This window comes from Sander lucioperca, chromosome 7 (assembly GCF_008315115.2).
Source record: "Sander lucioperca isolate FBNREF2018 chromosome 7, SLUC_FBN_1.2, whole genome shotgun sequence".
In the NCBI taxonomy this organism is placed as follows: Eukaryota; Metazoa; Chordata; class Actinopteri; order Perciformes; family Percidae; genus Sander; species Sander lucioperca.
Window position 1 is genome coordinate 25,879,571 of NC_050179.1, and position 13,746 is coordinate 25,893,316.

Below are 13,746 nucleotides of genomic sequence, written 5' to 3' on the forward strand. Positions count from 1 at the left end.
ATCTCACGTTATGGCTCCGTAGCAGACGTTTTTGTAAAAATAGGCTAACTATTGTGTCATAACCACGTGACTTACTGTCGCATAGTAGAGGAATTACCGTATAGTACAGGAGAAGCGCGTAGACAGTTTCGTCTCACATTAGCTGTTTAAGTGTAATTACTAATGTTAACTAGCATTTTAGTTAGCAATAATTAGCCTGTGCCTATGTTAGATCCTTACATATACCTACGCTCTCCATCTCTGCAATATTCGGAATGATTGAGATTTCTCTTGGCACAGCTACCAGAAGACTTATAACTTTCAGACATGTTGCTCACGTCACATTTATGTCGTCTCTCTCAGTTGGAGGCTGCGCAGTAACGCTCAGCCATCACCGGAAAAGTGCTTCTAACGGCCTTCACTGGTCTCCGTCCAGAGCAATGGGATCTGTTGGTTCATTCTTATATAATGTCTATGGTTAGGACATGCGCGAGAAAGATGCGAGTGAAGCCATTCGGTCCGTTGTGGCAACGCTGCCGAATATCCAGAAGTTAAAGTCCGAGCAAGAACAATCTTTGCTGAGTTTTGTTGGTGGCCATGATGTTGTGGCCCTCCTCCCCACGGGGTTCGGGAAAAGTTTGATTTTCCAGCTCACTCCGTTAGTGGTGAAGGAGTTAGCTAAGGCTAACGCTAGCGATGCTAATGCTAAATATAAGCCTTTGACGATCTCCCCTCTTGTTGCACATGCGCATGACATACGTCACGACCAAACGTTAGCGATTGGTTATGGCAGATCCAGAGTGGCTCTGGGCAGATCCAATAGTTTTAAACTTCAACAGAGTACCCGCCTTCAAGGAAGGAACACTTGTCAATGGAGAGTGGCCAGACTCTCTGTACAAATTAGTCTGGTAGGACCAGGCTAATTTTTGTGATCATTAGGAGCCGAAATTGTGATCGCGATTAAGATTTCAATTAATTGCACAGCCCTAGTCTGAGATGGTTTTATCCTCGCTGCATCAATACTAACACGTTAATAATAATAATAATAATAATAATAATAATAATAATAATAATAATAATATGTTTCTAAATGCTTTCGACTTCATTTTGGCATTATTACTGTTGTATCTACTCACCAATATTTCAACTTGACTTTGCTCAGGTCATACACTTCAATCACCTGTCACTCAGAAAGATGAAATAAGTTAGGAGACAATGGGTACAAAACAAATAGTTAGTTAAATGTCCTATAACAAAGTCAGGTCTGGAGTCTAATATCTTTGCCAGCTATCTAGAAATAGGGGGAAACGTTGCTGCTGCTATCAGCTGGAGAAATATTACTCACAGCCCTCTCTCCTGAATATCTGAAGTGCAACTCCGAGTTCAATTCAATCACTGTTAAAATTCCTGTCTAATATTAACTGATAAATAAATGTCGTATTTAGACCCCCTAGCTTATTGAGAGGCAGTCTCTTTAAGTCTCCTTAAATCAACCATTGTCACCTTGAGTCTCTGACTTGTGGCATCAAACAGCAGTTTAATCCCATCCTGAGTCAAGTTCAGTATGAGGTCATGGCTGAGTGGCGTCTGGACGGGAGATAAACAAACTCATTTATTAAAAGAGAGGCACCATGAACAGATATGCAGATAGGCAAACAATCAAAAGGAGCGGTTGTTCAACTTAATTTCAGGGAAACAAGGCACACAGCAAGATGTGAAACGGGACACAGAATGGCCCGTTCCATGTAGATGAACATGTATTTTTATATTTGGTGTCATTCGTGTTAAAGGCCCAGACACACAGAGCCAACGGCCAAACGTCGGCAGAAAAGGCAGTCGGGCTGATCAGTCTCTCCAAATTGGTCAAAAAAATGCCTCGGAACACACCAAAGCGATGAGACGTAATACGTCTCCATAACAGCAGGCGGCGCTAATCTGTATTGTCGCCCAAAAATGAAAAACGGCAGCTGATAGTACGAACGCGTCACGTGGGTCTGGTTTCTCCGGAAATTCAAAGACAGACTGTCATCAGAATACAATCTCATATTGTACTGAAATAGTTCACCGAAACAGGTTTCTGAAAACATTTTAAGTGAGAAATAGGCCATGCAGTTACTGAATCTGTCTTCATTTCAGATCAACAAAGGTCAGTTTAAAAGATTTTCGTCAGATTTTGAGAGACTCTAGTCACGCTCATTCCGCTCCCCGTTTCCAGGTTAGCACCCTACCAATCAGATGGGTCATTTGAGTCCGACTGCCGGCAGTGCCCACCCCGCCGATTATACATGTCAAATCGGCCAAAATGAAGGACGACGGCCCCACGGACGGACGACGGCACGGAACACACTCGAGTCACTAACCTCGCCAGACTGCCCAATGGCTGATTATCGGCTCTGTGTGTCCGGGCCTTAACATGAATTGCTTCCAGTTGCTCTTGAACAAATCATGAATCTAAGATTAATGGTGTTGTAAAAACAACCTCTCTGACTGACTTTAGTTATAGCTATTGAACCTGGGGAAATTACATATATTTAAATGTGCCTGATCTTGTATTTTTGAGGCTGATGTTTAAAAATAAAAAATAAAATCAAGGTATATCGGCCTGTATGAATTTTTTACATGGACACGTATCAAAACATTTTTCTTTTTTTAGATCCTTTGATGTTTTTAAAGAATTGTGACCAAGATAATAGCAGGACACTTAGGAAATAAACCTTTCAACACTATTTCTGAATTACCTCAAACATATGTTTGGCAGACACTTGACCAAATACAGAAATTTGTGTGTGTATAATAAAGACAGACATTTGGCCATCTCACCTGTTCACTGTATAGCACCTGGACATTTTTAATAATGCGGCAGTGTTTCTGCAGAATAGAGATGGCCTGGGCCAATGGCATCCCTGTTAACAAAGATATGCAAACACACACACACACACACACACACACACACACACACACACACACACATAAATGAAGAGAAGCAGCAGTATTTATTATGGAGCCTTAGCCATCAACAGTTAATAACATGCAAGCAAAAATCATGTTCAATGTGGCTTTAAACAGTTATGAATAGCTTTTAGACTATTTTTCTGTCTGTGTTATGTTCTTCTTATAACTTGAAAAAGTTGTTATAAAACTCACCTAATGCGAATTCCCATTGCTCATTTCCTAGTGATCTCTCAGGCACCACCTCCAGATCCAGCATTGGCAAGTAGTGGTCAGCTCAGCTCACCTCACCTCAACACACAATGGGACCCTCTGAGGGACCCTTTCTCTTCGCCTGTCTTTCCCTGATCACAGCACAGTCGCACAATAGTTTCAGATGGCTACTTTAATTCATAACTCTATCTACTTGTTTCTCTGAGTGTGAGCATCAAACAGCTACTCAGTCTATGGGTTACAGTGAAAGGTCGCCGCTTTCTCACGTCATATGTGATTAAAATGTGTTATGTGAATAGTCAAAATGACATCCACAGAGCCACCTGTGGCTGAACACCTAATGCTTACAGAGATACATACGTTTTAAATAACAGTTTAACAAGTTCCCCCCAGCTTGCACACAAATTACGCAACCTGCCAGCCAACCTAAAACGTACCAGGCCAGCTGTCAGTTAACCTATTACTTGTTTGTGTGGTTTAAAATCGATACGGATAAGAAGAAGAAAAAAAACAAACAACTGAGTTCACTTGGCTCGAAGTCAGGAATAAACAAACAGATAAGTCAGACGTGTTAAACAGACACACACATCTCCAGCAGGCTCCGATTTAACATGGACTTGTTCGGTTACAGTGCTGTCCTGTGTCTCCAACACACCAACAAAGCACCTGATCCAGTGACAAGCACTTCAAACTAGAGGCACGACTATTCGCACGGTTAGCTATCGTTATCTGACACTGCTGGGCGGTTACGAAAGCATCAAAGCTTGACAACGAGAGTTTGTTTTTTTTTTGCGCTATGGGCTAACGTTAGCTGAGGAGCTAGCTGACCCTCCGCGTACTGGTAATAAAGTACAAAGATAAATAACGTATGTGCAGAACTATTCTAAATTCAAGACAACGAAAATTAATATCGCGGTTCAGACTAGCACGACATAAACAAAGGCAGCACGCCAAGCCGTCGGCAGTTTTTTCTTTTCTTTTTTTCGCTTGTCTTTCTTTCACCGAAGGTTCAAGCTTTGGAGCTAGCTCTTCTGCCGCTAGTGCGCAAATTCAAAGTCCTCACTGTGAGACGCTTGTCTCGTAACTCATAAGCTCGTCAGTCGGTAAATGCCCACCGTGTCCCTTGGTCGGGTTTAATGTGTCTTCAATGTCAGCAGCAGATAAGAGCAACACAGTGTCCAAACAACAGCAACTTCAGGCATCAACAACAGCCAGCAGGATCAGCTGATAATTCAACTTCCTGTGTTCGACGCACGTTCGGTTGACGTGATGACGTATTGGTCAGCTGACATCGAACAGATTTGATATTTAAAACTCTTACACTAACAACAGTTATTTATTAGTTAATTATCTTGGCAAACTATTTTATGAATAAATGTCGTTTCTTGAAAACTATTCCTATATTTCCTGCATTTCTAGAAGAAATAATGCTTTATAAGAAATATGTTAAATGCTGTAATATATCTTTGTAGGCTACCTTAATCCCTGACAGACCACTTTTTTCTCCATTATTTATTTCTGGTTTTATAATTTATTTTATTTGTTATTGATATCACTCGCTCAGTTGTTTCTGTTTGTTTATTGTATTCTCTTGAATATGCCTTTTTGATTGTGAAATCGTGAATATTTGAATAAAAAACTCTTTACACTTTATTATTGTAAAAATGCTATGGCTATGACAACACAAGCTCTCATTTTTATTTTTATTTGATGTAAGCTAGGCATGTGTAGGCTACTGTATTTAGCCTAAATCATTTCTATTCAATTTGATTCTGTATTTACAGTGCTCCTCTGTTTTTATATATAGGCTAGGTTAGGCTATATATCGAATAGATATTTCAAATGTTATCCTTTTCTGATACACTGTCTGTTTTCTATATGAAATTTGAATAAAGTTTAGGTGCAACAAAAAGCAACATCAAAACCCCAAAAAATAATAAAGATCCTTTGACGAATAGCCTATAGCTTATTTGAGATCAAGTCTAGTTGTTGTTGTTTTCAAATAGGGCCTAAATATACGTTAGTGTTCTGTGTGAAATGAATTGTGTCTTCATCCTAAAACATGTCTGTTTGTCAGTAAGACTACAAATTAGGACATTAAAATTACAGCAGCAGCTTTTTCTGTATTGTATATTTCTGAATTTGCAAATTTGGAGACTGTCCCTATAGAGCTAAGCAACTTTTGACCACAAGTGAGCTCTCTCTTTCTCAAACTTCATTCTGTAGCTCTTGACTTCTCCTCAGCAGCTATATAGCTCCTTTGGAAGACATAGAGAATCATATTCAGTTTTCTTTTCTTCTCACCTGTTCAGAACCTACCCCTTCTCACTCAGAAGGGCCATTTTCTGATGCTTAACCTTTTCTAGCTCTCCCTTTCCCACCTCTCATTTATGAGATAGCATAGGCTATGTTTCTCTGTTTATTCCAGAAAGTTTCATGAGATATGTAAATGCATGGGTTCAGAATATATTCAGATTCAGTGCATACAGACCTATCATAAAAGGTAGACATTTTGTACAAAAAGCACAGGTGTAAGTAATCCAATTGTTAGGGACTAAATTCCATCTAGCTGTCTCAGATTCAGCATCCTGGTGCTGTGCACGCTGGCTCACTGGCTCACTATCATGACTTACTTGGAGCCAATGTTATTAGTAACTTTGCTTTTCCTCCTGTGACAAGTCAAAATGTCAGCTGTGAAAAAGGCCTGTTTAAGGCCCTGCATACTCACGCAGGCAGCGGTGGAAGGACTCAGATCTTTTACTTCAGTAAAAGTAGTCCACAGAGCACAGTGTAGAAATACTCTGTTACAGTTACAGTCCTGCAATCATTTTCTTTTTCTTAAGTAAAAGTAAAAAAAAAAATATTAGCATCAAAATAGCCTACTTTTTATTTATACTTTATTGTAGTACTTTCATATCCAGTCACATGTTATTATATGTTTTTTGCTGTTGCACTTCAATTTTTTACAGTTTTATATTATTTAATAACACAAAAAAGAAAGAGAAAAAAATAAAATAAAAAAAACATACACTGACAACATACCGAAAAAAAAAAAAATAATAAAAACAATAACAATAAAATAAAAATGACGTTGATATGTGTGTGTGTATGGAGGTGGAAGCACAAACTATCTTACATCAAGCCATTAAAGTACTTTGTTATTTTGTCTATTATGTGTTTGGGATATATTTTCTAGGCTATTCCTAGCTATGAAAGTGAGCGTTTCCATTTCTAATACTTGTCCTATTGTGTAATACCATAGATGTAATTCTGGTGCTTTCGGTTGTTTGTCCTTGTCAGTTGCTCCAGTGCGGTAAGACATAGCATATTAAAAATGTTTCGCTCCTTAGCCTACTTAAAGTATCAAAAGTAAAAGTATTATTATGCATGTGTTATGTATTATGCAGAATGGCACATTTCAGAATAATACACAGGCTATTGGAATTTTGATTATTAATGCATGAATGTGTTCATCATTAGTGCAGCAGGTAAAGGTGAAGCTCATTTTAATTTTGATTTATTTATGTATATATTTTATATATTATTTTAAATGCTGCTGGGTAGCTTGTAAATATCCCCCCAGGGGACAAATAAAGTGTTATTAATATAGCATAATATAATAATATTATATATAATATATAATTTATTTATTGATTGTATTTTGTACTGTTATTTCTGAATCAGCAAACTACTGTGTACTAATGCAGTGCAGTAAAAAGTGCAATATGTGCCTCTGAGATGTAGGGAGTAGAAGTATAAGAAGTAGCAGAAAATAGAAATACTCAAGGAAAGTAGCCTATAAGTATTTATGTACAGTACTTGAGTAAAGGTACTTAGTTACTTTCCACCACTGCACACAGCTGTTTGCACTTATTCTGGCTGATCAGCATTAAAGAAAGGCAGAGCTATGCTGGGAATATCGTGATGTAACTAAAATAAAAAAACTAAATTCCACACATAGTAATAATAATTATAAAAGTGCAAGTTGTTGCACTGTGACGGGAGAAACAGCACACAATGGAAAGTGACCGTGTAGCGTCTCAAAGAATAGAGCCAAATGCAAGAATTCATACATGTTTATTATGAAAAACATCCAACATTTTAAATTGAATATCTCATATTTCAGATTCCTTTACGAGAGGACAAGCTCAACCCTAAAACAGAGGGAAAGACAGACCACACACACACACACACACACACACACACACACACGTGCACGCACGCACGCACACACGCACACGCACACGCACGCACGCACACACACACACACACACACACACACACACACACACACACACACACACACACACAGAGAGGAAGGAGAAGCTTAGCGAATGTGTACAAGCCACTAAATATCACAGAGTTCTTCTTTGGATCTCTAAATAAAACCAAAGTATAAATAACTTAAACAAATAAAAAGATAAAACAGTTTTTAAAGAAAAGAAAAAAGAAAGAAAATGTTTGTCTTTTTTGCCTTAATGCCTGCATCAAGAAATTTGAGGGATGGAGTATCAACTAAGGTGTTTACATTGGCCACCACCTAAATCATGGTAGAATGATCCATTGGGGGGGGGGGGTTTAGTGGGGACAAGATGGTACACTGGGGTCACTTCTGAACTACAACCTAGAAATTCCGTCTCTTGCAAATCGATTCCTCATTAATGTTTTCTTAACCTGAGCACACTGTTTAACTCCATAGAGATATAATTGTTGATATATAGTTGAACTACAGACATGGCAGATTTCATAAGTCCACCATGGGTAGGGTTGGGCATCATTTTATTTTTAACAATTCTGATTCCAATTCCGATTCTTCCTTTCAAATTCTTATCGATCCTCGATTCTGGTTCTTTGAGGGGTGGAGTTGAAACGGGCCACATGCTTACTTCACAAATAAGGGGAACATTTCATTTTCATTCAATGGTGATTTACAGTTTTACCAGGCTTTTTCAGCGTAAAATAAAGCCACACTTTTAAAGCGCCGATTACTGTGCTCCATGGCTGCAACACAACAAGTGCGTGGAAGTACGGTGGCCACTACGGAAACCAAAACTTGCACCAATTTGGCACCGATGATCGGATTCGAAACGATTCCAATAAAAAAACATTGGAATTGTAATTTTTGAAACGGTTCCGAGTTGGAACCGGTTCTCGATGCCGTATCCCACCCATGGGTGGTGTTATTTCTAAGACTGGATCAGAGAAGCAGCTTGATTGGCCATCTGTATTACGATTAATTCATGACTTACATATTTCCAAAAAAACATACAGTGAGCCTAAACACCTGGGTGGCCATTCCAAACCGTACTGTCTCTGACTGTCCACCTACACCTCACCTCTACTTGTACTGGTTCATACCCAATGCTCTGGAAGGTCCCAGTGATCGCACCACCGTCTACACTGTTGGATTCAAAGATACCTACAACTTTCCTGGTATGTACTGCTGGGGTACGACTCCTTAAACTTTTTCTACACTGGATGAAGAATTGCTGAGACCCATGTGTCATGGGAACATAACAGCCACCGCACATGTAAATCTATACAGACTTCCTGTGTCCCTCCACCTGCCTCGCCTTCAAGTCTTTAATGCCACCTCACTACAGTGTCTCATCTCTTTAACATAACAATATCAAACTCAGCCGAGTCACAAAAATCCATCACTTTTCATATTATAGGCTCCCTCAGACAGAAAGTAAGTTTTCCATATTCCATAACTAATTAAGCACCCAGGCCAGCTGACTTTGCAGGATCAATACGCTCTGAATTTCTAAAAACATTGAATTACGTCTCCCAAATCTCTGTGGGGATAAAAATAACTAAGGCTGCCAGTGAGGAAAAGGTGCACTATGAGTTCCTGCATGGTTTCAGGGCGATTTCATTTTTGTCTCAAATAGTAGGCATCTCTCCTTGATCCGCTAGCTGCCTGCTCCTGAGAGAGAAGGGACACATAGCCCCCACCCCCTCCCCCAACCATCTTGTCAGTGATTGGCTGGAACGTGGTTTGTTGTATTTTGGTGCACAGCCTGTGCCCCTAGTGTTTGTTTGACGATTACAACCCCTGTGTTGTCTCCCAAGACTGGGCTTCTTCACAGTGTATTCAGCAGGCAGGCAGCTAGCGGATCAAGGAGAGATGCCTACGATTTGAGACAAAAATGAAATTGCGCTGAAACCATGCAGGAACTCATAGGGCACCTTTAATTCTCCAACGCCAGGTTATCTGAATTAATTCCTCCCATGTAGGCCAAGGATTCAGTTGTCAGAATGAAAATCCTGCATTGTTTTTTGTTGTATCCTGAGCTGGCCTGGTGTTTTTTGTTAATGAGGCTGTAAGAAACTTGACAAATGTGTTACCATTGCAGCTTAAACCGTTCCTCTTAGTTCTTTTGCATCTTGAGGTCTTTTAAAACGATTTAACCTCTCTGTAGCCGGTCGGGCTGAGGTCCTGTATCATCGAGTTTTATCACATTGTTTGAGCTTTCAATTCACTTTATTTTAATTTCAACTATTATCAACAACGTTTCTTTACTGTAAAACTTCTTGTAAAATGTTACAAACACCCTATCAATAGATAAAACAAAAAAAACAAAAAAAAAAATCACCAGTTTTCTTAGCTCATGTAAAGCTCATCGCAATTCTAAATAAATCAGACTGAGAAAACAGAAAAGCATAACAAACAAAAGATTTGTCTTGGTTATAAGAATTATAATAAAACCGTTGAGTGCACTACATGTAAAGCACACTGGGAAATGAAATGAGCTTCTGGTTGCACAATATCAAAAACAAACAGGGCTTGAGTCAATCCACATTCATTGTATTTAACCCAGGAAGTGGATTTCCTAAAAAAAATTTTTTTTAAAACACAATAAAAATAACATAAGAAACAATGAAAAACGAAAGCAACAAAAGTCCTCAAAACTCCCAAATTTCTGGAGACGTTTTGTAATTTTCAACTTTACATGAAATAGCCTAATGCTGCTGCTACTAATAGTTCATAACAAAGCCGAAAGATGAACAAAAATGAATACATATACGAAGGTGTGAAGTAATATAAAAAGTAAACATCATGACTTTCACACAAACAAAACGATAAAGATAACAAAACACCATTTCATTACACTAGTGCTGTAACAGGACAGGGAATAGTATTTAGATTGCATCGAGGCTTTTACAGTGCTTTCGTGATGAGGGATATCTGGGCGATTGATCAATCGATACATGGATTTTAACTCCATTGGATTGGTACAGTAGGCCGTACAGTCTGCCATCTGAGCCGATAAATTATTAATGTTGATAGCAATCCAGTTTTTCTTCAGTGGAAGTGGCAGAAGTTATAGATCACACAACCGATGGTGTGTTTTTGAGCTTGTGTTTTTGCTAATATCCATTTGAATAGTAGCGTGTTATAGTAGTATGTTACCTATCAACGCTGTCTATTGAAAACTACGCATCTCCAAAACATTACCTTTTCATGAGTTTAGAAAACAAAAAGCCGTTGTCAGCTTTGCGACAATGCAATTTTCACAAACACAATGGCTTTTTAAACCGTTTTTTTAGCTTACAAAATAGTAAATGTTTCTCAACCCCATACAGGAACACTAAATTCTAAGGCTATGTTTAGACGGAAATGATCTGAAGAGAAAACGCAAAAATGGCGTTGCGTTCTCACTTTTTATTCCGCGTTTAGACAAGCGTTTTGGGGGGGGTAATCTGCGTGCATATGGTGACGCAAAAGTGTGTGAAATTCAATGTAGTATGCACACCAGGCGGCTAGGTGGTAGTATGAAGCACTGCCACACAACACCACCAAGTGTAGAACCTTCCTTCTACTTCTCTAACCTAGTAGCGCGAAACCAAAACATGGCGAAGCGAATAACAAAAGCTGACAATTTTGTCTGGACAGACGAGGAGGTGGAGTTATTGCTCCAAACAACCTTAGATTACAAAGCCATGAAGGCACAACAGGGCGTGGACTGGGAGTCCTGCCAGTCAAAATATATAGACATATGGACCCAATTTCTTCAGCAGTATCCTGTACCTGGAGCGACGCAATATCCACACGAGAAAGACGCTATCTGTAAAAGACAGATATCATCAAAGCTGAAAGCCATCCGGACCAAGTATAGGCAGGCTGTGGATACCCAACGGCGGAGTGGCCATGGGCGATGGTAATCACTCTATATTTCGATTTATGTAATGAAATATAGGGTGGGTCGCCAGCCACCACAACAATAGAGACTTTTGCGTTTTTACCCTTTAGACGGGAACGCGATGATGGAGCGTTTTTAAGATTTCCACCCTGGAGGTTGGTTTAATTTTTTTGCGTTTTTAAGCCCCAAAAACGCCATCAGAACGAACATCTGATAAAATATTTTGTCGTTTTCACCCGCGAGCGTTGTCGTGTAAACAGGGCCTTACAAAAAGTGGAGATACATGGTCTCCATTGGACAGCGATGCTAGGTTATGAAAAAGCAATCGACTTAATTCTAAAGAAAAGGGGCCAAAATGAAGGCTCTCCACCTTTATGCACTGCAGTGTTGGGGTTGATTTTTGCCACAGCCACACCAGATCCCAAGTCCACCTGGGTGACACATCCTGGTTAAATAAAAAAAAGATGTGTTTGTGCTTTGTCGAGCACACTACTGTTTGGGGCCACGGCAAGAGCGCACCTACATTTGGCTTCACAATGACATAGCCTTGAATCACCCAGTTATTCCTTATCAAAGCGCTGTAAAGAGAGTGCTCTCCCGAGAACATAGGTAGGCCTGCGTTTGGTTTCATGCATATAAAGAAAATCCATTTGGAAAACAAGTCTGATTGTATCACATAGTGCAAAACCCCTCAGAAGACAGAGGACGTTTGATTCCCCCCTCCCCCTCCCCCAAACCAAAAAAACACAATTTTCAGATTGCTTCCAGAGCCAAAGATATCAGACTTTGTAGCAGTTTTCTTTGTTAACCGTCACGCCTCGAGGTTGTTGCTACATATTTGAACCCGTGATTCTGTAGTCACGGGCATCTCACCATTGTAATGTTTCAAAGAGATCATGAATATTATAGTACAGCAAACACTTCTTAACACCACAACCTGGCATAATTCTCTCCGGATGCTTTCCTCCCATCTGACCACTTTTAACGCAACTCACGCAACTTCCTTCATCCCCTTCCATCCCTCCCTCCATCCCTGCGCCCCCTCCCCCTCCCTCCCTTTCCAGCAATGTGAACTTTGGTCTAAGAAAACAGCAGGTTTCAGGAAGTGAGCTCGGTATAGTTGGGGTTAACAAGGGCATGTTTACAAATGTGAAGTGTTGCACAACAGTGAACAGTGCAGACAAAATGCTTTTCTTTTCCTTTTTCACACTGTCAACACCTCACTTTCGATGCATGCTCTTCTGGTAATCCTGACCAATAAGCCCCGACCGTCACCCTGAGCCAAACAAATTTCTTTTCTCGGCTCCTTCCAGCTTCTATCTTTCCTCCTACTCACATCATTACAGGTAATGGCATCTACACCCCCTTACAACCCCTCTCCCATCTTAACCATTAATAGAAAATATACTTTTGGTAGCCTACTTGAATCTGACTCTATCCATCAGATCATTTAAGACCTGGACAAAAATTTTTAGAAGTCTTTGAATGATTTGATCTCTACTTTATATATCTGAAATACTCATTTGACTCAAAAAAAAAACCTAATCTCTGGATGTGTCACATTTGCAATATAATGCTAATTTAACAGCTCACGTTCCATCCTCTGTATTTAAATACATTCCACTACTTTTTGCCCAGGTCTGCGTTCTCACTCTGAACTCGTAAAATACGGACGCTTGGACAGTGGCTGTCAGCGTCAGATACGACGCAAAAAGCACCCTTCAGCGTGTTTGTAGAACGCACCGGGAAGAGCAGCAACAGTAGCGAGTAGAATAGAAAATCCGCACAGGGAGGTTGGTTGGGGTGATGGATGGGTCAAACAACACAGGACTTTCACCCCTTTTCACCCTTTGTGTCCTGCGTGTGTCACGTTTCCTAAACCCAACCGTCGCTTTCTTCTTTTTCTAAACCCAACTGTCCCGTTCTTGTCCTGTGTGTCATGGAAACGTACCTTTTTATAAGCCCACCCACGATCTTTCCCTAAACCTAACTGCGTCAAAAGTGACGCCAATAGTCCCGACCCAGCGCGTTTAGATATGACGCTAAAGGAGACTTTTAGCGTTAATAACAACGCCAAAGGCACCTGACCAAGGGTCCGTATTTTATTTTGCGATGGGAGTGAGAATGTGTCGTTATTTCGGTTACTCCTTCTATTTTAGGGCTTGGTTCACTTTCAATTCAATTCAATTCAGGAAGTTTATTTTCTTCTACATTTACATATGTCAAAAATGTTTGGCGTGTGAAAACGATCATATCAAACCTGTTAGGAAATAACGGTGAACAATTGGTCAACAATTGCAGTTTCAGTTGACTTTTTTTTTTTCTTCCAGTTGATTGTATTAAAAGTGAATGGACAGCCAGCCCTGTTTTTTTTTTTTTTCTTTTTTTGTTTTTTTTGTGGTTCTTCCATCCTTCCACTACTTCCTCCTCAGCGTATCTTGTGTTCCACGTCAGCGTT

The 13,746-nt window shown here is 39.8% G+C and overlaps 2 protein-coding genes across 7 annotated transcripts in view; both read right to left on the reverse strand.

The window, feature by feature from the left end:
* c7h16orf70 (chromosome 7 C16orf70 homolog) overlaps nucleotides 1-13,746 on the reverse strand; it is a 42,309-nt gene that overhangs the window by 20,220 nt on the left and 8,343 nt on the right. The window contains exons 3-6 of one of the 3 annotated variants that reach the window (XM_031294851.2): nucleotides 3,124-3,534; nucleotides 2,800-2,882; nucleotides 1,483-1,566; nucleotides 1,116-1,159 (exon numbers count right to left, since the gene is read on the reverse strand). In XM_031294851.2, coding sequence (XP_031150711.1) covers nucleotides 1,116-1,159; nucleotides 1,483-1,566; nucleotides 2,800-2,882; nucleotides 3,124-3,187 — 275 coding nt within the window. In that variant the 5' untranslated portion in view covers nucleotides 3,188-3,534. Of the gene's footprint in view, nucleotides 1-1,115; nucleotides 1,160-1,482; nucleotides 1,567-2,799; nucleotides 2,883-3,123; nucleotides 4,403-13,746 lie in introns of those variants that run through there. The other 2 variants (XM_031294850.2, XM_031294854.2) reach the window with 2 other exon arrangements.
* The window catches only part of cbfb (core-binding factor subunit beta), a 42,457-nt gene continuing 42,311 nt past the window's right edge, over nucleotides 13,601-13,746 (reverse strand). For all 4 annotated transcript variants that reach the window (XM_031294863.2, XM_031294864.2, XM_031294866.2 and 1 more), the window contains one exon: nucleotides 13,601-13,746. This exon is cut by the window's right edge. In XM_031294863.2, the coding sequence (XP_031150723.1) occupies nucleotides 13,717-13,746 (30 nt within the window). In that variant the 3' untranslated portion in view covers nucleotides 13,601-13,716.